This window comes from Nicotiana tabacum, chromosome 6 (genome assembly GCF_000715075.1).
Source record: "Nicotiana tabacum cultivar K326 chromosome 6, ASM71507v2, whole genome shotgun sequence".
Taxonomy (NCBI): Eukaryota; Viridiplantae; Streptophyta; class Magnoliopsida; order Solanales; family Solanaceae; genus Nicotiana; species Nicotiana tabacum.
Window position 1 is genome coordinate 118,250,433 of NC_134085.1, and position 13,268 is coordinate 118,263,700.

Consider the following 13,268-nt stretch of genomic DNA (forward strand, 5'->3'; position numbering starts at 1 on the left):
AAGAATTGATGATAACAATCAAACCATGATTGCTTTCGGCCATGTTTCAAAGTGAACGCTTTACTATTTTTCATGCAGTAAGGACAAGCTGTCTTCCCAGTAGTCATCCACCCAGACAACTTTCCATACGCAGGAAAATCATTAATAGTCCACTTTAAATTAGCACACAAATTGAAATTCTGCTTGGTTGATATGTCATATGTTTCAACACCATCGTACCACAATTGTTTCAGCTCATCAATCAAAGGTTGCAAATATACATCTATAAAACTTTTCGGATTACGCGGACCGGGGATAATATAATTTAAGAATATATATGGATTAGTCATGCATAACTCGGGTGGTAGATTATAAGGTTTAAGAAAGACATGCTAACATGAATATGGTGTCGCAGATACAGAAAAAGGCGTGAAGCCATCCGCACACAGACCTAACCGAATGTTCCTTGGTTCACTAGAAAAATCTGGATATGTCCTATCTAAGTGCTTCCAAGCTTCTCCATCTGAAGGATGACACATAACACCAGGTGATCTTCTATTTTCAAAGCGCCATCTCATATGAGGAGCAGAACTCGTCGACGCATATAACCTCTTTAACGTAGGTATAAGAGGTAAATAATGCATCGCCTTAATAGCGACCATATTCCCGCTGGAAATCCTCTTGAAACGAGACTTTTCGCAAAATTTACAACTGCTTAAATTTGCATCATCTTTATAATATAACATGCAACCATCTTCACAACAATCAATTCTCATTGATGAAAGTCCTAACTTAGAAACTAATCCCTTTGCCGTATAGAAATCACCAGGTAATTTGATATTAGGGTCAACTAGTTCACTCATAAGGTCAATTAAAGAGTCCATGACTGCTTGAGAAATATTCCAATAAGATTTGATACTTAGTAATCTAACTGCAACAGACAACTCAGAGTGCGGACTTCCATTACGTAGTGGACGACTAGCTTCCTCTAACTGTACATAAAAGTATTTTGTGTCATCATTAGGAGTTTGTTCAACATTTTCATTGGGTTCACCCCCTAAGTGCATCCCAAAAGCATCCGCAACCATATCATGAATTCTAGAATCACGATTTGTATTCTCCACCGACCTACTACTTTCACCCACAACCATGTTATGAAATATCCCATGGCTACCATCGATCTCTCCATGATTAGTCCACACAAAGTAATTTACTATAAGCCCCTTCCTATAAAGATGATGCTTAAGTTCCACCGGTTTTTCAAACTTCATACAGTCGCACCTAATTACTCCTTCACTTAGGTATGGTTGAAGTGACATTGCATGTCTAATAAAGTCATCCACCCCTTCTACAAAATCCTCCCGCAATCCCTGCCGATTAAGATAATTCCTATTGTACATCCAAGTACGATTTTCCATCTATACAAATAAAACAAGAACAAATTAATTTAGTTAATTCATATCCTAATCTTTTTTTAGTTAATTAATTTCATATCCTAAAATTTTAATTCATATCCTAAATTTTCAATTTACAAACTAAAAGTTCAATTTATAAACTAAAAGTTCAATTCATAAACTAAAAGTTCAATTCATATCCAAAAGATTCAATTCATAAACTAAAAGTCCAATTCATATCCAAAAAGTTCCATTCATAAATTAAAAGTTTAAATCATAAACTAAAATTCCAATACATAAACTAAAAGTCCAATTCATATCCTAAAAATTCAATTCATATCCTGAAAGTCCAATTCATATCCTAAAAGTTCAATTCATATCCTAAAATTTCAATTCATAAACTAAAAGTTCAATTCATATCCAAAAAGTTCAATTCATAAATTAAGAGTTCAAATCATAAACTAAAATTCCAATACGTAAACTAAAAGTCCAATTATATTCCTAAATGTTCAATTCATATCCTAAAATTTTAATTTATAAACAATAAGTTCAATTCATAAACTAAAAGTCCAATTCATATCCTAAAATACTCAATTCATAAACTAAAAGTCCAATTCATATCCTAAAGGTTCAATTCATATCCTAAACCCTAGATTCTAACTAAACTATCAAGACAATACAAAGTATAATTAAAATCTAACTAAACTAAATTCAACACTAATTAACCTAATTAGTTAATAAAATTAATTAACAAAGCTAACTAAAACAAGACCTAAACCCTAATCCTCAATAAAATACAATGTTCAAAGAATTTAAACACTAATTCATATCCTTAAACTATAATATTGAAATAATTGAAACAAAAACTAGAAGTAACAAAGATTCAAGGTTATAATTCAAACCTAGGGTTTTTTTAGGGGGAGAAGGAGAGAAAGGGGCAGCGGCAGTGGCATCGGTGGTAGCGGCGGCTCCGGCGGTGGCTCCGACGGTCACAGTGGTGGTGCAGGGTGGGGGGATTGATTTGTGTGAGGAAAATATAGAAGGGGAGGGCAATGTATTGAGAGAGAGTTGGGGAAATTTTGTTTTAGAAAATAAGAGAATGGGAGGGGGAAACCAGTTTTTGAGTCTGGATTTACAAAAGGCGACCAACGTTAGTCGCTATTTTTTGACTGTTTGACCAAAATAGCGACCAACGTTGGTCGCTATTTCTAAACAAAAAAAATTAAATAATTTTTTTTCTATTTTAGTTTTTAAATATTATAAGCTATAAAAAAATCTTATTAGCTATAAATATTTATTTGTTTAACTAAAATTATTATAAATAATTAAAAACTATAAGCCTAATCTTTAAAAAAAAATTATATTAACTAGGTAATTACTTTTAATAGAGTATAATAGCATGTATGTAAAGGAATTTTTTAAGTTATATTTAAGTATATGAGTAATTTTCATACACATGCATAAACTATATTGTAATTGATGATCAATCTTATACATTACTACGTACGAATAATTAATGAGTTGATAAACCAATATAATATTATTCTATGAATTGTGTATATTTATATACACACACACATACATACACACACAGAGACACTTTACTGTAATACTATAACATATATATAATTGTTATAGTATATGTTAGTGTGTGTATATATATAACACACACTTCATGCTACTTTAACTACATAAATAGTATGTTATAGTATATGCTATTGTATTCATTATTTGTATTGTAACAGAGTTAATGAATTACATTCATTCATGACTAGGTTATAAGTCGATGAATCAATTATAACATATTAATTGATATAAGTCGAGATGTTTTATTTTTAATATTCAACGATGCATCTGAGTAGGTTATAAGTCGATGAATCAATTTACACACACACACACACACACACACACATATATATATATATATAACACACTTCGTTGTACTACTTTAACTACATATATAGCATGTTAGAGTATATTTTAGTGTATTCATCTCTTGTATTACAAAAGTGTTAACGGATTACATTTATATTATTTAGATAGTAAATACAAAAGTGATTTTTAATTTTGACCAATGTTGACCTAAAAAGAGATCAACTTTGGTCGCTAATTATCCAGAAATTAAAATTAGTTAAATCAGATTTATTTATATTTTATATAATATTTAAAATAATAACATAATTGTTAAACGTTAGAACTAGGTTCCAGATTAGCGACCAAAGTTGGTCTCTATCTGCTTCCCCTTTCGTATGCGACCAACTTTTGTCGCTAATTTTGAATTATATTTATTTATATTTTATAATTTTTTTAAATAATAATATAATTATTAAAATTTTATAACTGGGTCCCAGATTAGCGACCAAAGTTGGTCTCTATCTGCTTCCCCTTTCGTAAGCGACCAACTTTGGTCGCTAATTTTAAATTATATTTATTTATATTTTATAATTTTTTTAAATAATAATATAATTATTAAAATTTTATAACTGGGTCCCACTTTAGCAACCAAAATTGGTCGCTAATTTCAGTATTTCTTTGACCAAGCAAGTCTGCCCAGTCCGGTCAATATTTTGACCACATTATAGACCAAAAAGTGACCAACCTTGGTCTCTAATGTATTTAGAATAATTATTTAATTAGTTTTTCCAATTTTGCGACCAACTTTGGTCGCTTTTCTTGATAGACCAATTTTGGTCGTCAAATTTTGGTCGCTTTTTCCGGATTTCTAGTAGTGCCTATTGTGTGGAGGGTTGTTGCATGTCTAAGGTATTTGGCTAATTTGGCTCAATTTCCTTTCACCTTTTTTCATTTGATCCACCTCTACTCCCCTAAGTTGTTCCGACATAGGATCTTTACTTTGGTGGCGAGGAGTAAGAGGGTTTTAGTCAGCCTTGAGGATGACAAGGACCGTGACTGGTACACTAGATTTGTCGCTGCTCGTACGGTAGGGTTAGTAGGTGAAGAAAATATACCATTCTCTGAAAAGTGGAATTTTGCACGTAAGTTTTATTTACAACTTTCTTTCTTCTCTTTTTTCCTTTTTTAGAAAGGGTTTGTTCTTGCCGTGACTGTTTCACTTTTCTTTTTTTAGCAACCATGGGAACTGTTGAAGAGATTCCCAATTTCGTGGTTGGGTAGAGAAATTATTGACCATTGCTCCGATGGAGGTTAAATCTTGGAAATACCTTTCAAACAGGTTTGGTTGGAAGGTTAAGACTCATGGTAAAAACTTTATTCTTTTCTTTCTATTTTTGTTCATTCTTACTTTAGAATGTATTTGACCCTTATTTTTATCAGGGTTTCCTACTCGTGGTGTAAGTGCCGAGTCAATCACAGTTTCTAAACTTCCTTTGGAAAAAGCTCAGGAGATAACCTTGAGTTCTTCATCGAAAAGGAAAGCTGACAAACTCCAGGACTCTGAGGAGGAAGAGGAACGGGATGGAAGTTCTTTGGTTAGAAGGCCGCCCGGCTAGAAGACACGTCATTTCGGATGACGAAGTTACTCCTCCTCGTTTTGAGCCTATGACCGAGCCTGTTGAAGCCACTTTAGTGAGTTCTGACGAAGAAACTCCCATGGCAGCTCGTGACTCTGATGAACAACTTTTTTCGCGTGGAGTTTGATAATGAAGGTTTTGACTTAGTATCTGAGGAAACACCTCTTGCCTCTTTGCCTGTATCTGTTCCAGTGGAGCGCCCTTTGCCTGTTCTTACTGCTGCTGTTTCTGCTCCGCCTCAAGCCATTATGACTTCCTCTACAGTCCCCACTACTACTATTTCTCGAACTGAAGTTGGTTCTTCAAGTGGAAGTAGTGTGATGAAGCAAATTACCATTGAAGTTCCTGCTGATGGTAATCTTCTGAAGAAGTCAGGCCAAACTGACGTATGGTTGAAACCTTTGATTGGTCCAGTTGAAAAGTCCAAGCTAGAAAGTCATAGTTCTTTGACTTAGATGAATGATATCGTGCCATCATCACTAAAGGTATTAATTTTTTTCATGCTCTATTCCATTTTCCTTTTGCTGAGATTCTTACCTTTTTTTATGTAGATCAATTTCATCAGTACAGAGATGATGAAAAGGGTTTTCCATACAGAGCAATTGATACATGATTACCAAATTGAGGCTGACAATTGGAAAGAGCAGTATGAAAGTCTTCAGCTTGTGATGGAAGTTTTAGAAGAAAACAAATGTACCTTAGAGCAGCTCTGAGAGTCATGGCATCGGAAGTAGCAGTTGAAAAAACTTCTTCCAACCAGACGGGCAAGGATAAAAGCCTCCTCGAGTCTTCTTTTGCTGAACAACTCTCCAAAGCTACTGAAGAGATCAGAGGCCTTAAGGCTTTCTAAATGAGAAAGAGGTTTATGCTGGTGAGCTTGTTCAAACACTCACGCAGACCCAAGAAGATCTTCGGGTGTCTTTTGACAAGGTCAAGTTTTTGGAGAGTTCACTTGCCCCTTTATAGTCTTCTTACGATACAGCTTTGGCTGAGAGGGAGGAGCTCAAGAGTGAAATTGACCATTGGGAAAGAGACTACGAGGCTCTTGAGGACAAGGCTGTTGTTGAAGTAAGTTGGACTATTTTGAACACGCGCCATGATACTCTTATGGAGGTAAGCCAGGAAGGTTTTAACTTGGATGCTAAGTTAGCCAAGATTAAGAAACAATAAAAAAACTCAACAAAACCAAAGCTTTTCTTCACCCATGGCTGATACCCCCGAAAATGTTGAAGTTGATCTTGGTGCGGTGGATGTCCCAGCTCCTTCAGACCAAATCGAGCCTTCTGTTGCTGATGATGCCATCTTGAACTCTTCTTCTGAACCTGCTCCACAGTGAAAGTTTATTTGTGAAGTTTGACTCTTTTTTTTCCTTTTTGGTAGAATGTGTGGTGGTATTACCCCTGGTCCCATTTTGGGGGTTATATTTTTGGTAACAACATGTCCCTAGGTCTTTTTGGGGCTTTTAAAATGACAATTAGTTTAAGACTAAGTTCTACTTAGTTTTAACTTAATATTATAAAGTTTTCGTTATAACTTAATTCTTTCGAGTTTCTGTTATACTCTTTTAATAATTTGCCTTGCTTTTTATAAGCCCAAGGTCTTGCTTTTTAATACGTGAGTTTTTGTCTTACCCTTTTGACTTGTTGCATTTAGAAATGCTTAATTAACTTCATGGATTTTTGAATCAAACACAAATTATAAAAGAGGGCCCTTTTATATACGACACTTAATGAAGAAAATGTCTCAACTATTAGATCTGATTTTAATGATGCAAATAAGATATCTGTGCAGGAAATCAAGGAGTTACTACAAGATTAAAGAAATCAATTAGGAAGCTTAAGGAAAGAAATCAATCAGCAAAGATCACAAAGATCAATTAACAACTTCAATGGAAAGAATAAAGCAAGCCTAAACTTAAGGCATCAATCAAGTCCAGCTCATTAGCATCGAAGATCCTGAACTCTTGGATTGGCGAAATCATTGATAAAGGAACGTATGGATTGTGTTACGAGATTGACGGAATATATGCGCGACTAAAGGAAGACGAAAGCATAGAAGATACAGATGGAATCAATCATCAGCTTAACTCAAGGAATCAGATAAATCAAGATCCCAGTGCATATTCATCAAGTATCTAAATATAGAAGATCAAGATTCTGAGTTCAACAGAGCCGTTGAAGAACAACTTTATTCTTGGAAAGGATCAATCTCTTTCCAAGGATCAAATCTCATGGGTTGGTAAATCTCTTCAGAATTCAAGCCTTTCTCTCAAAGTATTTAAACATGTAATCACACCTAGCTAAACATACTTTGATCGAACCAAAAACCCTCTCTTTGTTCTACTGCAAACAAACATTGTAGCTCTCTAAGACCTGCTGTGTAACAAGTTAGAGAAGAAAGAGAGAACAATACTGGCGATGCATTGTATCAAAAGAGACGAGTGATATAGGAACTGAGCTACCACGTCATTTCTATTGTACTCGAAGAAAAGCATTCACTAAAGAGAACTCCCTTGCAACCCAAGGGGACTAGACTATGATTCATATTGAATCCGAACCAGTATAAAATTCCGGTGTCTTTAATTCTTGCATTTACTTTTAGCATCTTATATTCTGCTATTACAACTATTAGTTTATTACATCTAGTTGACTAATTGAAAAACCAGTCAACTAAAAGAGAATAAGTTTAAAAATATACAATTCACCCCCTCTTGTACTTTCAATTGGTATCAGAGCAAGGCTCACAATTTTCTTTTGCTTAACAGCTTGTGAGAAAGATCATGGCAAATCAAGTTATCATAGGAGCTCTCTTTCAGGAAGAAACTTCACAAGTTAGACTACCATACTTCAATGGGCAACATATCTCTCATTGGAAAGTGCACATGGAGATCTATGCCAAGACATATGATGTTAAAGTTTGGAGAGTCATTAAAAAAGGGAACTATCCCCTGCCAGCTGCTACTCCACCACTTGCCGATCCTGAAGATATAGACTCATATACAAAAGAGCAAATGGAAGTGATACAAGTTAACAACATAGCAAGAAACCTGCTTTGTAATGCCATAAGTGGTGAAGAGTATGAGAAAATATCTAGCTGCGACACAACTAAAGAAATGTGGGACAAGCTTGAGGTTACATACGAAGGAACCAACAAAGTAAAGGAAACACATATCAACATGTTGGTCCATGATTACAAACTTTTTTCAATGAAAGAAGGAGAGTCTATTGAAGAGATGTTTGCCAGATTCAGCAAAATAATCAACGATCTAAAACCATTTGGCTAACCATATACGAGTGGTGATCAAGTCAGAAAAATTCTCAGAAGCTTACCAACTACTTGGCAGACCAAAGTAGTCACACTTGAATCTCAGGATCTAAATAACTTATCCTATGATGAACTACGAGGAGAATTCATAGCCTTTGAAAAGACAAATCTCGAAAAGACTAGTTAAGAAGAAAAAAGGAAAATAGTCGCATTCAAGGCCTCAACTAAACTAGCTGAAAATAAAATTGATGATGATCCTGAAGATCTACAAGAAGAAATTGCTATGCTATCAAGAAACATGAATGGCTTAATGAGAAGAGTTAGAAATACGAAAAGAGGAAGAATTCCACCTAGGCGATCCAAGCAATACAACAAATAGGACAAGAATGATGGAAAATGCTATAAGTGTGGAAGATTTGGACACATTCAAGCTGAATGCCCAGATCTAAAATGAAAAATTTCCAGAGATTTTAACAAGAACAAATCCTTTGGAAGTTGGAGCGATGAAGATAGTTCAGAACACGAAGAGATATCAAATCTTTGCTTTATGATGATTCTGGAAAATGAGATGAACAAATCCTCAGGATGCTGGACGGATGAGGACACTTCAGATGATGAATACAAAGATGATAATGAGAACTGTTTCATGGCACGAGGTGAAACAAGTGAGGTAAGATCTTATAACTGTGAAAGATGCAATGAATTGCAGGATATTCTTGATTTAACTTTGAAAGAGTATCAAAAGATGATGAATGAGCTTAAGAGACTCAATAAAGAAATTAAAGACTGGAAACTCAAACATGAAGTATGTGAAATCGAAAAAGAAGTACTTCAAGAAGAGTTTGGGGAATTGCAAATGCAACTCAATGGCATGTGCAAATCCACCAGTCATAGTTCTGTCAAGTCGATCCAGGCGACTTACAAGTCAACTGGAGAAGGGGCCAGCCAGAACAGAGTCCACTAATACTAACACAAATGAAAGATCCTAATAGTGGGTCAGGAGTTACGTGTCACTACTGTAACAAAAGTGAACATAAATATTTATTTTTTCACTTTCGTAAAGCAAATGTTTCAGGATGAGTTTGGAAACCAAAAAATAATTCTGAATCTAGTAATACTAACCCTCCAGGACCTAAGCAAGCTTGGGTACCTAAAAGAAAGTAATCACTATATTTTGAAGGAATACCACAGAATAAGCCGCAAAGGAAAATGGTACTTAGACAATGCGTGTTCCAATCACATGATAGATGATAAAAACCTGTTAAAAGAAATTACAAAAATTGATGGAGGAAGTGTTATGTTTGGGGATGACTCAAAGGAAAAGATAATTGGCACCGGAACAATTCCCTTCAATAACAACTGTGACATCACTGAAGTTTATCTTGTCGATGGACTCAACTACAATCTCCTGAGCATAAGTCAACTATGCGACATAGGATATGAGGTAAATTTTAAGAAAATAGGCATTGCTATTGAAGACGAGACAGGTAAAACAGTCCTCTCAGGAAAAAGGTATGGACATGTTTATTTCCTTGATCATTTTGAAAAGATAGATGGTCATATTTGCTTAACATCTATGTCTGATGATCCATGGTTATGACATAAGAAACTTAGTCATGCAAGCATGCACTTGATAGAAAAATTGTCCAAACATGAGTCAGTTATTGGTCTACCCAAATTGAATTTCTCTAGAACTCATATATGTGATGCATGTCAAATAGGAAAGCAAACCAGAAACTCTTTCAAAAATAAATATATTGTGTCTACTTCCAAACCTTTGCAATTGCTTCATATGGACTTATTTGGACCTACTAGAACTGCTAGTATAGGAGGAAAAAGATATGCTTTTATTATTATTGATGATTATTCACATTTTACTTGGGTAATTTTCTTATCTTATAAAGATGAAGCATTAAGAAATTTCGAGATTTTCTGCAAAAAAGGTTGAGAGAGAAAAGGGATATCTAATTTCAACAGTTCAAAGTGATCATGGAGGAGAATTTGAAAATAAAGCATTTGAGCACTTCTGTAATGATCAGGGATACACTCATAATTTCTCTGCACTACAATCACTACAGCAAAATGGGGTTGCTGAGAGGAAAAACAGAACACTTCAAGACATGACAAGAACCATATTACTAGATCATTCACTGCCAAATCACTTTTGGACAGAAGGTGTAAGTACAACATGTCACATTTTCAACCGATGTCTCATAAGGCCTATTTTGAAGAAGACTCCTTATGAACTATGGAAAGGTAAACGTCCTAATATCAGCTACTTTCATCCCTTCGAAAGTAAGTGTTTTATTCACAATAACGGTAAGGACAACCTTGGAAAATTCGATCCAAGAAGTGATGAAGGTATTTTTCTAGGTTACTCATTAAATAGCAGATCCTTTAGAGTCTATAATAAACGCACAATATGTGTGGAAGAATCTGTACATTTTATATTCAATGAAAATAACCCCTTGGTCGAGAAAGGAATTACTGCAGGTGATGAAGATCAAGCTCAAGAAACTCAGGAGACAAGCAAATCGTAAGAGTCAACTGATAAAACTACTACGATAGAGTCACTAATGAAATCAATAACAATGTACTAGATCAACCGATTGAGTTGACTACTACTGTAGTGCATCCAAATGAATGGAGAAGCGAACCTGAATTTCCTAAAAAATTCATCATATGGGATCCAAATGAAGGAATGAAATCCAAGGGAGCTCTCCAAAAGAAAGAAAATTTAGCATTGGTATCTCAAGTTGAACCAAATAAGATAGAGAAAGCTCTAAAATACTCAAGTTGGTTACAAGCAATGCAGAAAGAGTTAGATCAATTTGGTAAAAATCAAGTGTGGAAACTAATACCCAAACCTGAAAATATTTCTGTAATCGAAACAAAGTGGGTCTTCAGAAATAAATTTACTGAAGATGGAAAGGTCGTAAGGAATAAAGCCAGATTAGTTGCTCAGGGATATTCACAATAGGAAGGAGTCGACTATGATGAATCTTTCGCTCCAGTAGCTCGCTTAGAGTCTATAAAAATTTTTCTGGCATATGTATCGTTTAAAGGATTCAGTTGTTTCAGATGGACGTTAAAAGTGCCTTTTTGAACGGATTTATTGAGGAAGAAGTATACGTGAAACAACTGCCTGGGTTTGTAGATTCAAAGTCTCCCTATCATGTATATAAGCTCTCCAAGGCACTATATGGACTAACGCAAGCTCCACATGCATGGTATGATAGACTTAGTTCTTTTCTTATTAATCATAGCTTCACAAGAGGTAAAGTAGACACTACCTTGTTTATTAAAAGATCATTAGAAGGTAATCTCATTATTCAGATTTATGTTGATGATATTATATTTGGTAGTGCTAACCATCTTATGTGCAAGGAGTTTTCAAATCTTATGCAAAGTGAATTCGAAATGAGCATGATGGGAGAGCTAACGTTCTTCCTTGGACTTCAAATTCAACAATCTGAAGAAGGAACCTTTATATGCCAGACCAAATACACAAAGGAACTGACTCAAAAATTTGGCATGAGCGATGCGAAATCCATTGGCACTCCAATGAGTCCTTCAACGATTCTATACAAAGATGAACAAGGAACCTCTGTTGATGAAACTAAGTATCGTGGAATGATTGGCTCATTATTATATCTGACTGCCAGTCGACCGAATATTATGTTCAGTGTCTGTAAATGTGCCACGTTTTAGTCAGCTCCTAAGGAATCTCATCTGACTGTAGTAAAGAGAATCATTCGATATCTCATTGGGACTGTCTCCTATGGACTATGGTATCCTCGCTTTAATTCTTTTAAATTAGATGGTTTTTCAGATGCTGGCCTTGGAGGTGATAAGGAAAATAGAAAGAGCACAAGTGGTACATGTCAATTATTTGGAAAAGCATTGATATCTTGGAACAGTAAAAAACAAGTATCAGTTGCATTATCTACCACTGAAGCTGAATACATTGCTTTTGGACAATGCTGTGCACAATTACTGTGGATATCCCATCAACTGAGTGACTATGAACTTTCTTTTAAACCTATACCAATTTTTTGTGACAATTCAAGTGCTATTTGTCTTTCAAAAAATCCTGTGTATCATTCTAGAGCAAATCATATACATATCAAACATCATTTTATTAGAGATCATGTTCTTAAGGGAGACATAGAAATATCTTTTTTTGGAACAACTGATCCGTTAGCAGATATTTTTACTAAGCCATTATTAGAGGAAAGATTTTGTACTTTAAGAAAATTACTTGACATTACTTGCTTTAATAATAACCTGTAGGACCTTTGTGTAATACGGTTACTTTTGTAGGTTTAATAATTACTTTCTTACTCTTGCATTAATTACACCTCGGTTTTCCCCTCTCTTTTCTTCTTCTTCCACATCAGTTCCATCGTTCAAAGTTGGAAAGCCAATCATCACGTCTATTCAACTGACGCCTTTTTCTTTTCTATACTCAACCGTCAAAAGGTTCTCTTCTTAAGGCGGAGATCTTTTTCAATCACTTTCATCCCTACCATCTAGAAAACCCTTCTCCAAAGCTCTGCTCAAACCTCTATCCTTCAATGGCCAAACAACCCAAGAACCCATACGATTCCACAAGAAAAAGTACTCACTCTAAAGCGAAACCCCCTTCGATGCCCCCAAAACAAGTAGACCTAGGGTCCAACCACTCTGAGGGTTTCGCCTCTTCACAAGGAGATTTGTCCGATCATTCTCAAATCTTAGGAGAAAAAGCCCTAGGAAAATGACCTATGGAAGACCCCCATATTTCCTCTACTCCAAAGAAATCCAAGATAGACCTTTCTGGGTTTCTAGAATCTGACCTGAATTTTTGGGATTCTCCAAAAAGGGATCTCTTCATTGCCTTGAAAGACAAGCCTATTGCTCATGGAAGGGTAGTCGACCTCGACGACATGGAAACCCTAAATTGTAAGGTAAAAAATCTTTTTGTTCATCAAAGGGTGGTATAAGTTCCTCTCTATTCCTCCGCCTAAGGTCTATGAACCCCTGGTCAAGATGTTTTTTTTTTTTGCAAATCTTTGCTCTAGTAGACCTGATAACTTGGAAACCTTAGTGTTAGGTAAGCGCATTGTTCTTGATTGTGCCTTGTTTGATTCACTCTTTC

The 13,268-nt window shown here is 35.2% G+C and overlaps 1 protein-coding gene across 1 annotated transcript; it reads left to right on the forward strand.

The window, feature by feature from the left end:
* Positions 1 to 6,068: 6,068 nt before the first annotated feature.
* LOC142182014 (uncharacterized) lies at positions 6,069 to 9,728 on the forward strand. The gene is made up of 5 exons (XM_075255795.1): positions 6,069 to 6,196; positions 6,245 to 6,293; positions 7,629 to 8,098; positions 8,594 to 9,083; positions 9,204 to 9,728. Exons 1-5 carry the CDS (start codon positions 6,069 to 6,071, stop codon positions 9,726 to 9,728), a joined length of 1,662 nt encoding a protein of 553 aa, XP_075111896.1.
* Positions 9,729 to 13,268: the final 3,540 nt, after the last annotated feature.